General features: G+C 47.8%; 1 protein-coding gene across 5 annotated transcripts in view; it reads right to left on the bottom strand.

The window, feature by feature from the left end:
* The window catches only part of LOC140196911 (disintegrin and metalloproteinase domain-containing protein 12-like), a 212,993-nt gene that overhangs the window by 124,215 nt on the left and 69,984 nt on the right, over positions 1-18,794 (bottom strand). For all 5 annotated transcript variants that reach the window (XM_072256841.1, XM_072256844.1, XM_072256843.1 and 2 more), the window contains exon 4: positions 6,718-6,796. In XM_072256841.1, coding sequence (XP_072112942.1) covers positions 6,718-6,796 — 79 coding nt within the window. The remainder of the gene's footprint in view (positions 1-6,717; positions 6,797-18,794) is intronic.

Raw genomic sequence — 18,794 nt, 5'->3', positions numbered from 1 at the left:
AGGAGGGTCGCTGGGAGATGTTGATGATTAGTGATGGTGGGGGTATGAAGGAGGGTCACTGGGAGATGTTGATGATTAGTGAGGGTGGGGGTATGAAGGAGGGTCACTGGGAGATGTTGATGATTAGTGAGGGTGGGGGTTGTGAAGGACAGTAACTGGGAGATGATGGTTAGTGATGGTGGGTGTGTGGGGGGGTCACTGGGAGTGGTTGATGATTAGTGATGGTGTGTGTTGTGAAGGAGGGTCACTGGGAGATGTTGATGATTAATGAGGGTGGGGGTTGTGAAGGGCGGTAACTGGGAAAGGTTGATGATTAATGGTGGGTGTGTGGGGGGGGTCACTGGGAGTGATTGATGATAAATGACAGTGGGAGTGTGAGGGGGGTCATTGGAGTTGTTAATGACTAGTGTTGGTGAAGATTCACAGGGGTTGCTGATTAGTGACATTTGGGGTTTGAAGGGGGTCACCGGGAGGTATTGATGATTAGTTGGTGGGGGGTGTGATGGGGATCACTGGGAGATACTGATTAGTCATGGTCTGAGGTGCAAAAGAGTTCACTGGGAGAAGCTGATGATTAGTGATGGCAGAGGTGAGAAAGGGGGTCACGTACGGCAGATGATTACTGATGGTGAAGGTGTGAAGGGGATTTACTGGTAGAGCTGATGATTATGATGGTGGGGATATGAGGTGGAAGTCACAGGGCGAAGATGCTAATGATTACTACTGGTGGGCGGTGAGAGGGGCATCACTGGGAGATCTGTAAGTAAAAAGTCGACATGTGTGGAGTCAGTACAGTCCGTATGTGTGGGGTCAGTACGTACAGTCTGTACATGTGGGGTCAGTACAGTCTGTACGTGTGGGGTCAGTACAGTCCGTACGTGTGGGGTCAGTACAGTCCATACGTGTGGGGTCAGTGTGTATAGTCAGTCTGTGCTGAGAATGATAGTTATGTATAGTCATAGTCATAGTCATATTTTATTGATCCCAGAGGGAAATTGGTTTTCATTACAGTTGCTCCATAAATAATAAATAGTAATAGAACCATAAATAGTTAAATAGTAATATGTAAATTATGCCAGTAAATTATGAAATAAGTCCAGGACCAGCCTATTGACTCAGGATGTCTGACCCTCCAAGGGAGGAGTTGTAAAGTTTGATGGCCACAGGCAGGAATGACTTCCTATGACGCTCTGTGTTGCATCTCGGAGGAATATGTCTCTGGCTGAATGTACTCCTGTGCCCACCCTGTACATTATGTAGTGGATGGGAGACATTGTCCAAGATGGCATGCAACTTAGACAGCATCCTCTTTTCAGACACCACCGTCAGAGAGTCCAGTTCCATCCCCACAACATCACTGGCCTTATGAATGAGTTTGTTGATTCTGCTGGTGTCTGCTACCCTCAGCCTGCTGCCCCAGCACACAACAGCAAATATGATAGCACTGGCCACCACAGACTCGTAGAACATCCTCAGCATCATCCGGCAGATGTTAAAGGACCTCAGTCTCCTCAGGAAATAGAGACGGCTCTGACCCTTCTTGTAGACAGCCTCAGTGTTCTTAGACCAGTCCAGTTTATTGTCAATTCATATCCCTGGGTATTTGTAATCCTCCACCATGTACAGAGGAGTATGTAAATGATCACTCTTGTGCCGGACCTGTAGTTTAACGGCCTCATTGTCCAGGTTCTCTGGTGAAGGGCTTTACTGATGACACACTCCGCTTGTCATTGCCATACCTGACCTGTGACAGTCTGTGTGTTGTGGCTCCCAACCGTCGCCTGGATAATCTCAGGAGCCACTTCAGAGCGGAGAGAAGGTTTTGTGAAAGCATCCGCTCCATCTGAGAAGTCAACACTTTGATCGGCCTGTGGAAGAGTCCTGCCTCTCCGGGCTGGTTCAAATGTGTCACAGGCTCAGTTGACAATTTTCTGGCTTGGTAAACCTCAGACGTCTCGTGTCATTTATAATGAACTGAGTATTTCACACAGTGGAACGAAGGAAGGAAGTGATACAAGAGCAGCTTGGAAGAATCTGTCGGCAATGCCTCTATAGCGCACACAAAACGCTGGAGCAACTCAGCAGGTCAGGACGCATCTCTGGAGTACAATCGAGCACTGACGTTCCGAGCCAAGACCATCGGGGTTGGAAAGGACGGAATTGCAATAATTTGCTTTTTCTTCCGCCCTTTATTTCTTCCACTTGTCACTTTTCAGGTTCTCACCTCACCTCACCACCCCCCTTTGCCACAGTCACCAACCCCTCACCTGGCTTCACCTATCACCACCCAGCTTGTGCTCCTTCCCCTCCCCCCACTCTTTTCCTCTGATTTCTACCCCCTCCCTTTCTGGGTCTGGCCCAAAACGTCAACTGTTCATTTCCCTCCATCGAAGCTGCCTGGCTCCGAGAGGACCACAGCCTTGTCGCGGTTTGGAGGCAGGCATGCCTCAGTGGCCTGGCGGGCTATGCTGGCTGGAGTCAGGGCTTTGTGGGTCACCCATGCCAAACAGGTCAAAGGTAGAGGCCAGACTGAGACTGGTCCACCAGATCTCCAGTTTCAGGGTTTCAGCTTCAAGCAAAAAAACCCAGACTGGTCAAATAAAATTGTTCCAGAAACAACAATGAAGAATCCTTCTACATTTGAATGCAATGGTATTCCTGAGTTGCCACCCGGGACTTGCATGACTGACGGTGATGAAAAGCAAGAGGAAGCTCTTGATGTGATGAAGGAAGCCCTGAAGACTGCCAGAGATGGAGGACCTTCACTGCTGGCCTAAATGCTGGTGGTGTAACAGGAATTAACGGTGCCGGCTTGCTCTTTGTGTGTATTGCTCCGGATCTCCGGCATCTGACTTTATTGTCATGTCTTTACATTATAAAGTAGGAAGGCAAGAGGGAGGAATTGAGAGAAGAAAGAAAGAGAGAGAGAGAGAGTGGGGGAGAGAGAGAGGGGGGAGAGGGTGGGAGAGAGAGAGGGGGGGAGAGGGGGGAGAGGAGGGGAGAGAGAGAGAGGAGGGAGAGAGGAGGGGAGAGGGGGAAAGAGAGGGGGAGAGAGGGGGAAGGGGAAGAGGTGGGAGAGAGGAGGGGGAAGGGGGAAGAGGTGGGAGAGAGGGAGGGAGGGGAGAAGGGGGAGGGAGGGGGGAGAGAGGGGGAGGGAGGGGGAGAAGGGGAGAGATGGGGAAGGGGAAGGAGGGGGAGAGAAGGAGGGAGGGGAGGGGGGAGAGGGGGAGAGAGGGGGAAGGGGGTAGAGGGGGAGAGAGAGGGGGAGATTGGGGGGGAGGGAAAGAGAGAGAGAGAGAGAGCGCACGCTAATTGAACTGACCCAATCATCACGTCGTTGTTTTGCATTGTTGTTGGTTGTGAACATGTTGGTTCAATGCCATTAGATCTTAAAACACAGGAGCAGCATTAGGCCATTCAACCTATCAATTTTGGTCTGCCGTTCCATCACTACGACTCTGTTCTGATGCTATGCCCTCTGGCTCACCCACTACAGGAAACATCTACTCTACGTAGGCTGTTTGAAATTCGATAGGTTTCGGTAAGATTCCCCCCACCCTTACTTTTCTCATCTCCAGCCTACATAGAGCCATCAAACACTCCTTATATGCTAAACCTTCCATTCCCACAATCATTCTCGGGAAGCTCCTCTCAACCCCCTCCGATGCCAGCACAGCTTTTCTCAGATAAGGGGCCCAAAGCTGCTCACAATACATCTCTTTAGGGATAGCAAATGCACTCACTTCTGTCTCCTGACTCAAAAACTTCTGGCATACTGCTAGTGTCTTCTACAGCAAAGATGGATACAAAATACTTATTAAGTTCGTCTGCCATTTCTTTGCCCCACATTACTGCCTCATCAGCATCATTTTCCAGAGGTCCGATATTCACTTTATAAATACCTACTCTTTACATATCTGAGAAAACTCTTGGTATCTCCTTGAATTTTATTGGCTTGCTTACCTTCATGTTTCATTTTCTCTGGTTTTCTCCATCCCACCCTCCCCCCACCTTCTTTATAGGGCCTCTGCCTCTTCCCTCTACAGTCCTGACAAGGGGTTCCAGCCCGAAAAGTTGACTGATCATTTCCACGGATGCTGCCCGACCTGCTGAGTTCCTCCAGTGTGTTGTGAGTGTTGCCTTGATCCCAGCATCTGCAGAGTATTTTGTGTTTACTGTTTTGCTGTCATCCCTTCCAATGCCCCCTGCCAATCAATTTTGTCCAATTCCTCTCTCACGCCTCTGTAATTCCCTTTACTCCACTGTAATACTGATACATCTTCTCCCTCTCACACCACAGGGTAAGGTCTATCACATCACGATCATTGCCTTCTAAGAGTTTCTTTTTGTTAACCTGCCTAATCAAATCTGCATTATTGCACAACACCCAATCCAGAATTGCCTTTTCACAAACTGTTGGAGGAACTCAACAGGCCAGGCAGCAACTATGGAAAAGAAACTAAGCTTCAAGATTCAAGATTGTTTAATGGTATTTCCAGTACACAAGTGTAAAGGAAAACAAAATTATTGCTACTTTGGATCCAGTACAACACAAAAAAACACACAATAAGATAAAGAACACAATAAATATAAATACAATCAATCTGTGTATACAAGCTAGTTTATGTATGTCCATTATGTATGTCCTGGGGATACGAATTGACAATAAACTGGACTGGTCTAAGAACACTGAGGCTGTCTACAAGAAGGGTCAGAGCCGTCTCTATTTCCTGAGGAGACTGAGGTCCTTTAACATCTGCCAGACGATGCTGAGGATGTTCTATGAGTCTGTGATGGCCAGTGCTATCATGTTTGCTGTTGTGTGCTGGGGCAGCAGGCTGAGGGTAGCAGACACCAACAGAATCAACAAGCTCATTTGTAAGGCCAGTGATGTTGTGGGGATTGAACTGGACTCTCTGACGGTGGTGTCTGAAAAGAGGATGCTGTCCAAGTTGCATGCCATCTCGGACAATGTCTCCCATCCACTACATAATGTACTGGGTGGGCACAGGAGTACATTCAGCCAGAGACTCATTCCACCGAGATGCAACAGAGCGTCTTAGGAAGTCATTCCTGCCTGTGGCCATCAAACTGTACAACTCCTCCCTTGGAGGGTCAGACACCCTGGGCCAATAGGCTGGTCCTGGACTTATTTCCTGGCATAATTTACATATTACTATTTAACTATTTATGATGTTATTACTATTTATTATTTATGGTGCATCTGTAATGAAAAGCAATTTCCCCCCGGGATCAATAAAGTATGACTATGACTATACTAAAGTGACACCAGACACTGGGATGTCTGTACATGAGGTAACTGTGACAGGAAATGATAAATTAGTGGTGTTCAGGGGTGTGGTGGGATGGGTAAACATGTGGAGGTATTGATCTGCCTTCTGCCTGGGGAAAGTAACTATTGAGTCTGGTGGCCCTGGTATGGATGCTACGTAGCCTCCTCCCTGATGGATCTGGGACAAACAGCCCATAAGCAGGGTGGGTGGGGTCCTTCATGATGGTATTGGCCCTTATGCACCTTTGTTACTTGCAGCTGTGGTTGTTTACACTATGGAAAGTAAGTGAAAAGTGTAGCAGAAAGGTTTACGAGCATGTTGCCTGGATTGCAGTGTATTTCCTGTAAGACAAACTTAGAAATTGTTCTTGCTGATGTGCCAGAGCGACTTCTAAAAGGCCATAAAACCATGGGAGGCATAGATGAGGTAGATAAGAGTGTTTGTCCCAGAAGAAATGTCAACTATGAGAGAGCATAGTTTTAAGTTGAGACGGTGGAGAGTTTTTACACAGGGAGTGGAGGGTGGCTGAAGTGGGAAGGGGGTGGAAGCAGAATGCAATAGTGCTGTTTAAGAGGCATTTAGACAGACCTGTATAGGCAGTGACTGGAGGTTATAGACCAAATGAGATTGCTTTATATTTTCTCCAGAAGCATGCCAGCATAGACACAGCGTACAGAGGACCAGTTCCTGCATTGCACTCTCCTACCTTCAGTGGGCAGGCACGGCAATGGAGCAGTTAGCAGAACACTTTACAGTGCCGGCAAACTGTTCCGTTCCCGCCGCTGCCTGTGACCACGTGGGTTTCCTCCGGGTGCTCCGGATTGCTCCCAAGTTCCAAAGATGTACCGGGTAATAGGTTCATTGGTCACATGGCGTAATTTGGGCGTCGCAGGCTCCTTGGGTCAGAAAAGCACGTTACTGTTCTGCGCGAGGGAGACTTCTTCACTCAGGGGGTGGTGAGAGTGTGAAACTAGCTGCTACGGAACCAGCAGATTCAGGTTCAGTTTCAACATTTAGTAGAAACTTGAACAGGTACATGGACGGGGGAGGGATGGAGGACTCTGATGGGATGAGGCAAATCAATAGTTTGGCATGGACTAGATGGGCCAAAGGGCCTATTTCTCTGTTGTGGCGTTCTATGACTCTATCACTAAAGAAATTTTAAAAATGTTCTATGTTGTTAGTATTCTGCCCTCTGGTAAAACAAGGTCTGCTTTAACAGCAGAGCACAGGAGTGGGCATGTGTGAGAAGAGGAAACTGACCTTCAACATGTTTGAATCTGGAGCTCACTGGGAATGTAGACACTAGGTACGCCCAGAGTAAAAATCAGAAAGAGCCAGGTTTATCTGTACTCAATACATTTAAAAACACATTGTGTAGAATTATGTATTTGCACAATGAGAACTTGTGGAGACTGCTCACCATTTCCTGGTCCTGCTCCGTCACCAGAGTTCCGTTCGAATCATAGTGTGAGACCTGGAACCCTCTCGGCAGGAGGAGACTATAACACAAGAACAAAACTCACCGTCACTGGGGTTTGTCTGTCCTCTGGGATCCAGGTCAGTGGTCACAGACGGCTACTGACATCACATCAAATCCTTCATGTCTCTCCGTACAGTACTTGGTCCATCCTATTCCCCCACTTTATCCCCGTCCTACTGCCGGCATATTTCCTCCAGATGATCGTCCATCCTTTCTCCCCCCACTCCAGCTTATTTCCATCTCCCCCCCTGTATCTCTGCCCATTAACAGTTGGCAACAGCTTGTCTGTGTCTGCCATACCTAAGCCTACGCCTACGTCTACGTCAGCCAGAACAAACCGGATCTCCCAGTGGCCACCCATTTTAATTCACTTCCCATTCCCATTCCCATATGTCCATCCATGGTTTCCTCCACTGTCGTGATGAGGCTCAGTTAGGTTGGAGGAACAACACCTTATATTCCACTTGGGTAGCCTGCAAGCTAATGGCATGAACATCAATTTCTCAAACTTCCGGTAATGCCCCCACCCCACCCTCACTATTTCCCCTTCCCTTTTCCCTCTCTCGCCTGATCTCCTTGCCCACTCACCGTCTCCCTCTAGTGCTCCTCCCCCCTTTTCTTCCTTCCATGGCTTCCTGTCTCTTTCACCAATCAATTTCCTAGCTCTTTACTTCATCCCTCTCCCTCCAGATTTCACCTGTCATCTGGTGCTTCTCTCTCCTCTCCCCCTTCCCACCTTTTAAATCTACTCCTCAGCATTTTTTCTCCAATCCTGCCGAAGGGTCTCAGCCCAAAACGTCGACTGTAGTCTTTTCCTAGATGCTGCCTGGCCTGCTGAGTTCCTCCAGCACTTTCTGTGTGCTGCTCGGATTTCCAGCATCTGCAGGTTTTCTCTTGTTTGTTTCATACCTAAACCTTCCTGGCTTTGGTGTGTGGGTGAATTGAGAAATCTGGGGGAAAGGCCTGGATAGAGTGGATGTGGAGAGGATGTTTCCAGTAGAGGGGGAGTCTAGGGCCAGAAGGCACAGGCTCAGAATAAAAGGGATTCTCTTTAGAACTAAAGGAGGAGCTTTTTTAGCCCGAGGGTGGTGAATCTGTGGAATTCATTGCCACAGACAACTGCGGAGGCCAAGTCATTGGCTACATCTAAGGTAGGAGTTGATTAGTCGGGGCATCAAAGGTTAAGGAGAGAAGGCAAGAGAATGATGTTGAGAGGGATTATAAAACAGCCGTGATGGAATGGCGGAGCAGACTCGATGGGATGAATGGCCTCATTTGCTCCTGTGTCTATGCTCTTCATTGGTGGGAATGTCGGGCAAATAAAATGGGATTTTTATCGTAGGTGGGTGCTTGGTTATTGAGCTAAAGAGCCTATTTCTGTGCGTTTTAACTCGATAAACCTTAGATTCTTAAATAACCCTTCATCCCTGCAACCATGCTGAAAAATTTTCTCTGTGTCCTCAAGGAACTTCCCCACTTCCTGAGGTGTGATGGTCAGAACTGCATGGAATGTTTCAGGGCCTGTCCCCTAAAACCCTCACTAATTTTTACAGATGCACCGTAGAAAGCATTCTTCTAGGGTGCATCACAATCTGGTATGGAATTTGTCCTGTCCAAGACCGAAAGAAGCTGCAGAAGATCGTGGACATGGCGCAGCACATCACACAAACCAATCTTCCGTCCTTGGACTCACTTTACACCGCACGTTGTCAGAACAGTGCTGCTAGGATAATCAAGGACACGACCCACCCAGCCGACACACATTTCGTCCCTCTTCCCCCCGGGAGAAGACTCAGGAGCTTGAAGACTCGTACGGCTAGATTTGGGAACAGCTTCTTTCCAACTGTGATAAGACTGCTGAACGGATCCTGACCCAGATCTGGGCCGTACCCTCCAAATATCCAGACCTGCCTCTCGGTTTTTTTTTGCACTACCTTACTTTCCCTTTTCTATTTTCTATTTATGATTTATAATTTAAATTTTTAATATTTACTATTGATTTGTACTCCAGGGAGTGCGAAGCGCAGAATCAAATATTGCTGTGATGATTATACGTTCTAGTATCAATTGTTTGAAGACAATAAAGTATAAAGTAGTTTAATGAGCCCCAGATCCCATAGATCACTTGTCCATATGTCTCTCAACTTCCTCCGCTACTCATGCATATGAATCCCGTGTCCCTTTGTTCCAGCAGCCCATTGAAGACATTCCTTTATTCCCTGTGTTATTCTCTTGCTGGGGTGTACGGGGTGTCCAGAGAGGGGTAGCACTACTGGGCAACTCACTCGCCTTTGACCCTCACCAAATACTCAGCTCTTACCTGGCTCCAAGTAGCTGTTTGCATACAACACGAGCCACATCCTGGTACGTGGCTTCGACAGGTGGGCTAAACCAGGTGAGGGTGGCTGGCAGCCCTCATACCCCAGTGAGGTAGGGTATGTCCTGGCCTGTCCTGGCGTGCAAAGGTGGCTCCGGCAGACTAGGCAGATGGGATCTGCAGTGAGACCCTGTAACACTGCGTGGAGGGCCAAGGGCATGGTCACCCACTGCAACCAAGGAAAACCGGAGACGTGGCGACTACCCGTAGCAGGGGACCTGGACTTACGAAGTTGAGAGAGTGGAACTGCCCCATTGCAATGGTTTTTCCACTTTAGAAACTCTCCTGCACAGGCTGCTCGTCATCGGTGGGTATGCCGGACAAGCACGATATATTCTCCTGCCAAATTACTTCACTTCAATCATACTATCAAATTCCTTCTGTCACCTGCCTGCCTATTCTGTTTTCCTCTCCATGTCGTGTCACAGTTATTTGGTTTCAGGCTCACTGTTTGCCAATCCTTCAACTTCAACACCATCGGCAAATTTTGAAATTTAACTCTGCATTCCGGTTTCCATCATGATATACTGTGTATTCTATTGCAGCAGGCAGCCACATTCCACCGCTATCAACCTGCCCCAACCCAATAAACATCTTTTAACCACTTCTCTCTATCTTCTGTCCTCAGGGCATGTGTTTATACCAGCACGACTGATCTTTGGGATTATCAGACAGACAGCAAAATGCAAATAAGACATTTACCTGAGTACAAAAAAGTCCTGAATTTAAAATAGTAAATTGCCAACTATAAAGGATTTGTGACTGAATGTCTGAAACGTTTGTATTGAAACACAGACAATAGAAGACTACAGCACAGTACATGCCCTCAGCACATGACTCTGTCCTGACATTTTAACCTTTTAAAATATCCCCAGTGTATCTGGGAGTGAATCTCACACACCCACCACCCCGTTAAAAAAAACAAATGCCCCCTATACTTTAAAAACTCAAACACGAGGAAATCTGCAGATGCTGGAATTTCAAGCAACACACATAAAAGTTACTGGTGAATGCAGCAGGCCAGGCAGCATCTCCAGGAAGAGGCCCGATCTCCCTCCTGGCACTTATCCTTGTAAGCGGAACAAGTGCTACACATGCCCTTACACTTCTTCCCAGACAGTCCTTCCAGGTGAGGCGACACTTCACCTGTGAGTCGGCTGGGGTGATATACTGCGTCCGGCGCTCCCAATGCGGCCTTCTATATATTGGCGAGACCCGACGCAGACTGGGAGATCGTTTCGCCGAACACCTACGCTCTGTCCGCCAGAGAAAGCAGGATCTCCCAGTGGCCACACATTTTAATTCCATGTCCCATTCCCATTCTGACATGTCTATCCACGGCCTCCTCTACTGTAAAGATGAAGCCACACTCAGGTTGGAGGAATATATTCCATCTGGGTAGCCTCCAACCTGATGGCATGAACATTGACCTCTCTAACTTCTGCTAATGCCCCACCTCCCCCTCGTACCCCATCCGTTATTTATTTATATACACACATTCTTTCTCTCTCTCTCCTTTTTCTCCCTCTGTCCCTCTGACTATACCCCTTGCCCATCCTCTGGCCTTTTTCCCCACCACCTCCTTTTCCTTCTCCCTGGGCCTCCTGTCCCATGATCCTCTCATATCCCTTTTGCCAATCACCTGTCCAGCTCTTGGCTCCATCCCTCCCCCTCCTGTCTTCTCCTGTCATTTTGGATCTCCTCCTCCTCCTCCAAATTTCAAATCCCTTACTCACTCTTCCTTCAGTTAGTCCTGACGAAGGGTCTCGGCCCGAAACGTCGACTGTACCTCTTCCTAGAGATGCTGCCTGGCCTGCTGCGTTCACCAGCAACTTTGATGTGTGTTGCCCCCTATACTTTCTTAAAATCATCCTAAAATGATGCCCCCTGGAATTAGCCATTTCTACCCTGGGAAGAAGTCTCTGACTGTCCAATCAATCTATGCCTTGTACTTTATACACCTCTATCAAGTCAACTCTCGTCCTCCTTTGTTCCAAAGAGAAAAGCTAGAGCTGGAAACATAGAAAACCTACAGCACAATACAGGCCCTTCAACTACAAAGCTGTGCCGAACATGAATTTACTTTAGAAGTTACCTAGGGTTACCCATAGCCCTCTATTTTTCTGAGCTCCAAGTACTTACCCAAGAGTCTCTTAAAAGACCCTCTCATATCCACCTCCACCACCGTCGCCGGCAGCCCATTCCACGCACTCACCACTCTCTGCGTAATAAAAAACTTACCTCCTGTTGTAATGTGAGCATTATTGAAAGTAAGTTAGTACTAATTAGGATAATGGGGGGGGAGTTTCACTTCTGTTCTTTTTACCTCTGGTGGGCTTTGTATATAGTGTTCCTGCCCTGCCATACGGATTGTGAAAGCCTCTGTATATACATATCGGTTTTGATGTTCGAGATAAAGTTGTTTCTTTGGGCATGAAGTTGTCAAATGTGCCTTTTTCAAAGTAGAAGTTGCCACATATTTTTGGCGACAAGGTGAACTGGTTTTGTGGACATGTCGGCGCATTTCGAACGGGAGCAGCAGCGCCGATAAGGGGCCTCACGTTCAGATGGCTACGTTTGGGACTATCGTTGAATTTGTGGAGGTTACGGAGGACTGGCTGGACTACAAGGAAAGGTTGGGACACTTTTTCTGTGCTAATGGAATTACTGAGGAGGCTAAGAAGCACTCTATTCTCCTGAGTGTGTGTGGGGCAAAGACTTACACGCTAATAGGGAATTTAGCCACACCGCGGAAACCAGGGGACATTCCATATGACGAACTGGTCAAGCTCGTGGGGAACCACTACAATCCGAAACCTTCTGTCATAGTCCAAGGGTGTAAGTTTCACAGCCCTTTCAGGAAGCCAGGTCAGTCTGTCGCCAATTTCATGGCCGAGCTTCAGCAGCTGTCGGAGTATTGTGATTTCGGAGCGGTGTTGGATGCATGCTCCGTGATCAATTGGTATGCAGCATTAATAATGACAGCATACAACAGCACCTGTTAGGGGAAACCCCACTGTTGACTTTCAAGAAACCTTAGAGATTGCCCAAGGCATGGAGATGGCTGCTAATAATGTCAAGGATATCCAGAAAGGACATGGGGGGGGTCGCAGTCAGTGGCAGTGCACCAAGTCAGGAGGGAGTCTGGTAAACAGGCAAAGCTGGTGGCATGTTTCCGGTGTGGAGGGACACACTATGCAAATTCAAAGACACTGTCTGCCATGCTTGTAGCAAAAAGGGACATTTAGCTAAAAAGTGCAGAAGTTCAAAGGGTAAGATTAAGCCTGGGCAGGGGAAAGCTCGACAAGCTCAGGCAGCCACACACCATCTAGAAGAAGCAGATGAAGAGGCAGCGTGTGCCTACAACATGTTTGCGGTGGAAACAGATGAGGAACCACCTGAACCATATTATGCCACAGTCACTGTCAGGGGAAAGGACATTAAGTTTGAGATTGATTCAGGGGCTACTGCATCGGTCATTAGTGAGGAGACCTACAGGAGGACATGGGGTCCAACCTGCCTCCCATTAGACCGTCAAAGCTCAAATTCAGGACCTATACGGGGCAGCCCATACCTCATGTAGGGGTGTTATATGTGGACATTTCAGCCAGGGGTCAGAAGGCTGAAGCCAGACTAGTGATAGCTAAGGGCAGGGGGCCCAGTCTTTTGGGGCGCGATTGGCTTCGCAAAATCCGGCTAAACTCGCATGAAATTAAAGGCTGATTTATACTTCTGCGTCAACTCGATACCGTAAGTATGGCGTCGCCGTGAACCCTACACAGAGCGGATCCCTACGCCGTAGCCTGACACGCATCTCTCCCAAAATGTAACTGCGCGTCGCAGCGACGCAGACCGCAACAACTGTGATTGGTCCGCTTGGTCGCATCGCATTTCCTCCTACGCTGCAATAGCTTCCCATTGGGCAACTGAAGGGCAGGGAAGGAACTCTGGCTGCAATGCTTTCCGTAAAGCTTTACAGAACTCCGAAATTATGGAGGACACATTTCGCTTTTACGAAAAAAGACGCTCGCTTTAAACTTGTTTACCCCGAAAAAGACTACAATGACCATGAAGCCATGACCATGGTCATTGTAGTCTTTCTCGGGGTAAACAAATTTAAAGCGAGCATCTTTTTTCGTAAAAGCGAAATGTGTCCTCCATAACTTCGCCATGTATTCAACCTGAGCCTGAGGTTCCGGAGGGTTCCTGTACTGTGGAAGACGTCCTGCCTCGTCCCTGTGCCGAAGACGCCGCGCCCCAGCGGCCTCAATGACTACAGACCGGTGGCATTGACCTCCCACATCATGAAGACCCTGGAGAGACTTGTTCTGGAGCTGCTCCGGCCTATGGTCAGGCCACACTTAGATCCCCTCCAGTTCACCTACCAGCCACGACTAGGAGTTGAGGATGCCATCATCTACCTGCCGAACCGTGTCTACACCCACCTGGACAAGCCAGCGAGCACTGTGAGGGTCATGTTTTTTGACTTCTCCAGTGCGTTCAACACCATCCGCCCTGCTCTGCTGGGGGAGAAGCTGACAGCGATGCAGGTGGATGCTTCCCTGGTGTCATGGATTCTTGATTACCTGACTGGCAGACCACAGTACGTGTGCTTGCAACACTGTGTGTCCGACAGAGTGATCAGCAGCACTGGGGCTCCACAGGGGACTGTTTTGTCTCCCTTTCTCTTCACCATTTACACCTCGGACTTCAACTACTGCACAGAGTCTTGTCATCTTCAGAAGTTTTCGGATGACTCTGCCGTAGTTGGATGCATCAGCAAGGGAGATGAGGCTGAGTACAGGGCTACAGTAGGAAACTTTGTCACATGGTGTGAGCAGAATTATCTGCAGCTTAATGTGAAAAGGACTAAGAAGCTGGTGGTAGACCTGAGGACAGCTAAGGTACCGCTGACCCCTGTTTCCATCCAGGGGTTCAGTGTGGACATGGTGGAGGATAACAAATAACTGGGGATATGAATTGACAATAAACTGGACTGGTCAAAGAACACTGAGGCTGTCTACAAGAAGGGTCAGAGCCGTCTCTATTTCCTGAGGAGACTGAGGTCCTTTAACATCTGCCGGACGATGCTGAGGATGTTCTACGAGTCTGTGGTGGCCAGTGCGATCATGCAAGACAAACCAAGACTTAAAAAAATCTGACAAAAACTACATAATTATAGCATATAGTTATAACAGTGCAAAACAATACTGTAATTTGATAAAGAACAGACCATGGGCACTGTAAAAAAGTCTCAAAGTCTCTCGAAAGTCCCATCATCTCACGCAGACAGTAAAAGGAAGAGAAATTCTCCCTGCCATGAGCTTCCAGCGCCGCAAACTTGCTGATCCAGCATCCTGGAAACACCGGACCACAGCCAACTCTTAAGTCCGTCCGAAAACTTCGAGCCTCCGACCAGCTCTCCGACATCGAGCACCGAGCACCATCTCTGCCAAGCGCTTCAACCCCGGCCCCAGCAACAGGCAATAGGCAAAGTTGAGAATTTGGGGCCTTCCCCTCCGGAGATTCTCGATCGCACAGTGGCAGTGGCAGCGAAGCGGGCATTTCAGAAGTTACTCCAGATGTTCCTCTGTGCTTTTCACGTCTGTCTCCATCAAATCAGGATTGCGCACGGCATCCTACTTACAAATATGATATCATTTCGGAGCGGCCACGCACTTCTCCTCCCCTTCATGAAGGCGAAAGTGGAGAGAAAGCAGGAAAAGCAGAAGGAGGGACATGATCAACATGCGCGAGAGAGACTGTTAAAACCGGATGACAATGTCTTTGTGAGAAACAATCAGCAATGGCTGCCTGGGGTTATTCTTAAGCAGAGTGGTCCCGTCTCCTATGTTGTTAAGCTGACTGATGGGCGGGTTTTCTGCAGACATCAGGACCATGTGCGCCTGCGTCATGATACCGGCTCAGAGGCAGACAGTTCCATGGAGTTTCCATTTGTGAGTCAGACTACGGTGGAAGCATGTCCACCAGTGACTTCGCCAGAGGGCGAGACACTGGCAGAGGGGTCGGGGTCCCATGAGGAGGATGGATATTCTCACGCAGACACACAGACCCCTCTCATGCCCCCAAATCCAGATCCACCCAAAACACCCTCACCAGCGGTGCCTGCTGGGTCACCGGGGTTAGTGCGCAGATCACAGCGCACTCGTAAACCTCCTAACAGACTGAATCTTTGACAGGATAGTTCTTTTTTCTTGTTGTTGTTAGATTGAATGTTGAATCTGCCATGTTTTCCAGATGTTTTGTATTGATAAACTGACACTGAGATACTAGTATTAGTTTTCAGGGGTATGCAAGTTTATAACACCACTGCTTCTATTTCCTAGTTTTTTACATTTGGGGTTGTTGTATTTTAAACGGGGAGAAGTGTTGTAATGTGAGCAGTATTTTATTAAAAGTAAGTTAATACTAATTTGGATAATGGAGGGTTTTACTTCTGGTGTGCTTTGTATATAGTGTGCCTGCCATGCCCTACGGGTTGTGAAAGCCTCTGTATATACATATCGGTTTTGACGTTCGAGATAAAGTTGTTTCTTTGGGCATGAAGTTGTCGAGTGTGCCTTTTCAAAGCAGAAGTTACCACACCTGCGACATCTCCTCTGTACCTACTTCCAAGCATCTTAAAACTGTGCCCTCTCATGCTAACCATTTCAGCCCTGGGAAAAAGCCTCTGACTGTCCACACGATCAATGCCTCTCATCATCTTATACAACTCTATTAGGTCACCTCTCATCCTCAGTCGCTTCGAGGAGAAAAGGCTGAGTTCACTCAACCTATTCTCATAAGGCATGCTCCCCAATCCAGGCAACATCCTTGTAAATCTCCTCTGCACCCTTTCTATGGTTTCCACATCCTTCCTGTAGTGAGGCGACCAGAACTGAGCACAGTACTCCAAGTGGGGTCTGACCGGGGTCCTATATAGCTGTAACATTACCTCTCGGCTCCTAAACTCAATCCCACGATTGATGAAGGCCAATGCACCATATGCCTTCTTAACCCGCACAGCAGCTTTGAGTGTCCTATGGACTCAGACCCCAAGATCCCTCTGATCCTCCACACTGCCAAGAGTCTTACCATTAATACTATATTCTGCCATCATATTTGACGGACCAAAATGAACCACCTCACACTTATCTGGGTTGAACTCCATCTGCCACTTCTATACCTACTTTATACTTTATTGTTGCCAAACAATTGATACTAGAACGTACAATCATCATAGCGATATTTGATTCTGCTCTTCGCGCTCACTGGATTACAAATCAATAGTAATTATTAAGAATTTAAATTATAAATCATAAATAGAAAATAGAAAAATGGAAAGTAAGGTAGTGCAAAAAAACCGAGAGGCAGGTCCGGATATTTGGAGGGTACGGCCCAGATCCGGGTCAGGATCCGTTCAGCAGTCTTAGCACAGTTGGAAGGAAGCTGTTCCCAAATCTGGCCGTACGAGTCTTCAAGCTCCTGAACCTTCTCCCGGAGGGAAGAGGGACAAAAAGTGTGTTGGCTGGGTGGGTTGTGTCCTTGATTATCCTGGCAGCACTGCTCCAACAGCGTGCAGTGTAAAGTGAGCCCACAGACGGAAGATTGGTTTGTGTGATGTGCTGCACCGTGTTCACGATCTTCTGCAGCTTCTTTCGGTCTTGGACAGGACAACTTCCATACCAGGTTGTGATGCACCCTAGAAGAATGCTTTCTACGGTGCATCTATAAAAATTAGTGAGGGTTTTAAGGGACAGGACAAATTTCTTTAGTTTTCTCAGGAAGTAAAGGCGCTGGTGGGCCTTCTTGGCAGTGAACTCTGCGCACCACCGATGTAAATTGGGTCATGCGGTCCGCTACTCCTTCTGAAGTCAACAACCAATTCCTTCGTCTTGCTAACGTTGAGGGATAGGTTTTGTCTTCACACCATGCCACCAGGTTCTTAATTTCCTCTCTGTACTCAAACTCATCATTACCCGAGATACGGCCTACAATTGTTGTGTCATCAGCAAACTTGTATATTGAGTTCGATGGAAACTTGGCTACACAATCATGGGTGTACAGTGAGTACAGCAGGGGGCTGAGTACACAGCCTTGCGGGATTGTAGAGGAGAGTTTGACCCTATTTTTACAGCCTGGGTCCTGTCCGTGAGGAAGTTGAAGATCCAGCTACAGATCTGAGTGCTAAGGCCCAGGTTCCGGAGCTTAGGAATCTGTTTATTTGGAACGATGGTATTAAAGGCAGAGCTGTAGTCAATGAAAAGGAACCTTACGTATGCGTCTTTATTCTCCAGGTGTTCTAAGGAGGAACGTAGGGCCAGAGAGATGGCACCTGCCGTTGACCTGTTGCTCCGCTAGGCGAATTGCAAAGCGTCGAGGTTGACCGGTAGGCTGTGGTTGATGTGTGCCATAACCAATCTCTCAAAGCACTTCATAGCAATTGATGTCAGAGCCACAGGTCGATAGTCATTCAGGCATGCCACCTTGCTCTTCTTTGGCACTGGGATTATCGTTGCCTTCTTAAAACATGAAGGGATCTTAGACTGAAGCAAGGAGCAGTTGAAGATGTCAGCAAACACTCCAGCTAGCTCGCTTGCATAGGCCCGGAGAACCCGTCCTGGCACGCCATCTGGGCCCGTCGCCTTCCTTGGATTTATCTTCTAACGTCCTCCTTGGTGATGATGAATCTCGATGCCACCAGGTCCGGTTCATCCGGAGGGAGCGGGACGCTCCTCTTCTGTTTGAATCTTGTGTAGAATACGTTTTCATCAGGAAGAGAAGGATATTCTCAGTCTTTTCTTTGCGCCCAGTGATCTCATTATTGATATTTCCAGGTTATTGGCACAACATTACCCTCCCTCAGAGACATTTATACTGGCAGACTTCAAAAGAAGGCTACTTGTATTTCAAAGGATCCCACTCATCCTGGACATCACCCATTTTCCCCTCTGCCTTCTGGGAAGAGATACAGAGTATTAAGGACGAAAACAAAGAGACTCCTTAACAGCTTCTACCCACAAGCAGTGAAATGTATAACACCCCCTTCCCTTCTCCTGCCCCCCTCCTAAGACGGCGACAGCTAAATGCATCACACTTCCAGGAATGGCAGGTGTGCAACAGCCCTACCCCCCCATCCATATATTATTAATTTTGGACTGCACTCCTGAGGTTTTAGAGTTTATTTTATGTATATATTCTTTGTCATGCTGCAAAACGTTGAGCTGCTAAACTGTGTTTCATTGCTCCACAACAATGACAATAAAGATATTCTAATTCTATTCTATTCACAAGTAGAAAAGAGTAAACATGATCTAAGCACAGCTATCAAAAGAAGCAAATTCAAAAACAAACTGGTTTGGGAGCAGTTTAGAATTCAGCAGAGAAGGACTAACTTTCATTAGGAGGGGAAATAGAGGCACATTCACAGGAAACCTGCACTGTAAGTTCTGCAGCAAGTATGGCTGCCAGGACCACGTAGCAGTTAGCGCCACAGTATTACACCTGTTACTCTGGGCGTCAGAGTTCAGAGTTCAATTCCGCTGTCCTCCCCTTGGGATGAGTGGATTTCCGGCAGGTGCTCCGGTTACCTCCCTCTGTCCAAAGATGTACCGGTTAGAAGGCTAATTGGTCATTGTAA

Source organism: Mobula birostris, chromosome 4 (genome assembly GCF_030028105.1).
Source record: "Mobula birostris isolate sMobBir1 chromosome 4, sMobBir1.hap1, whole genome shotgun sequence".
Classification (NCBI taxonomy): domain Eukaryota; kingdom Metazoa; phylum Chordata; class Chondrichthyes; order Myliobatiformes; family Myliobatidae; genus Mobula; species Mobula birostris.
This window is presented reverse-complemented; position numbering and strand designations above follow the sequence as displayed.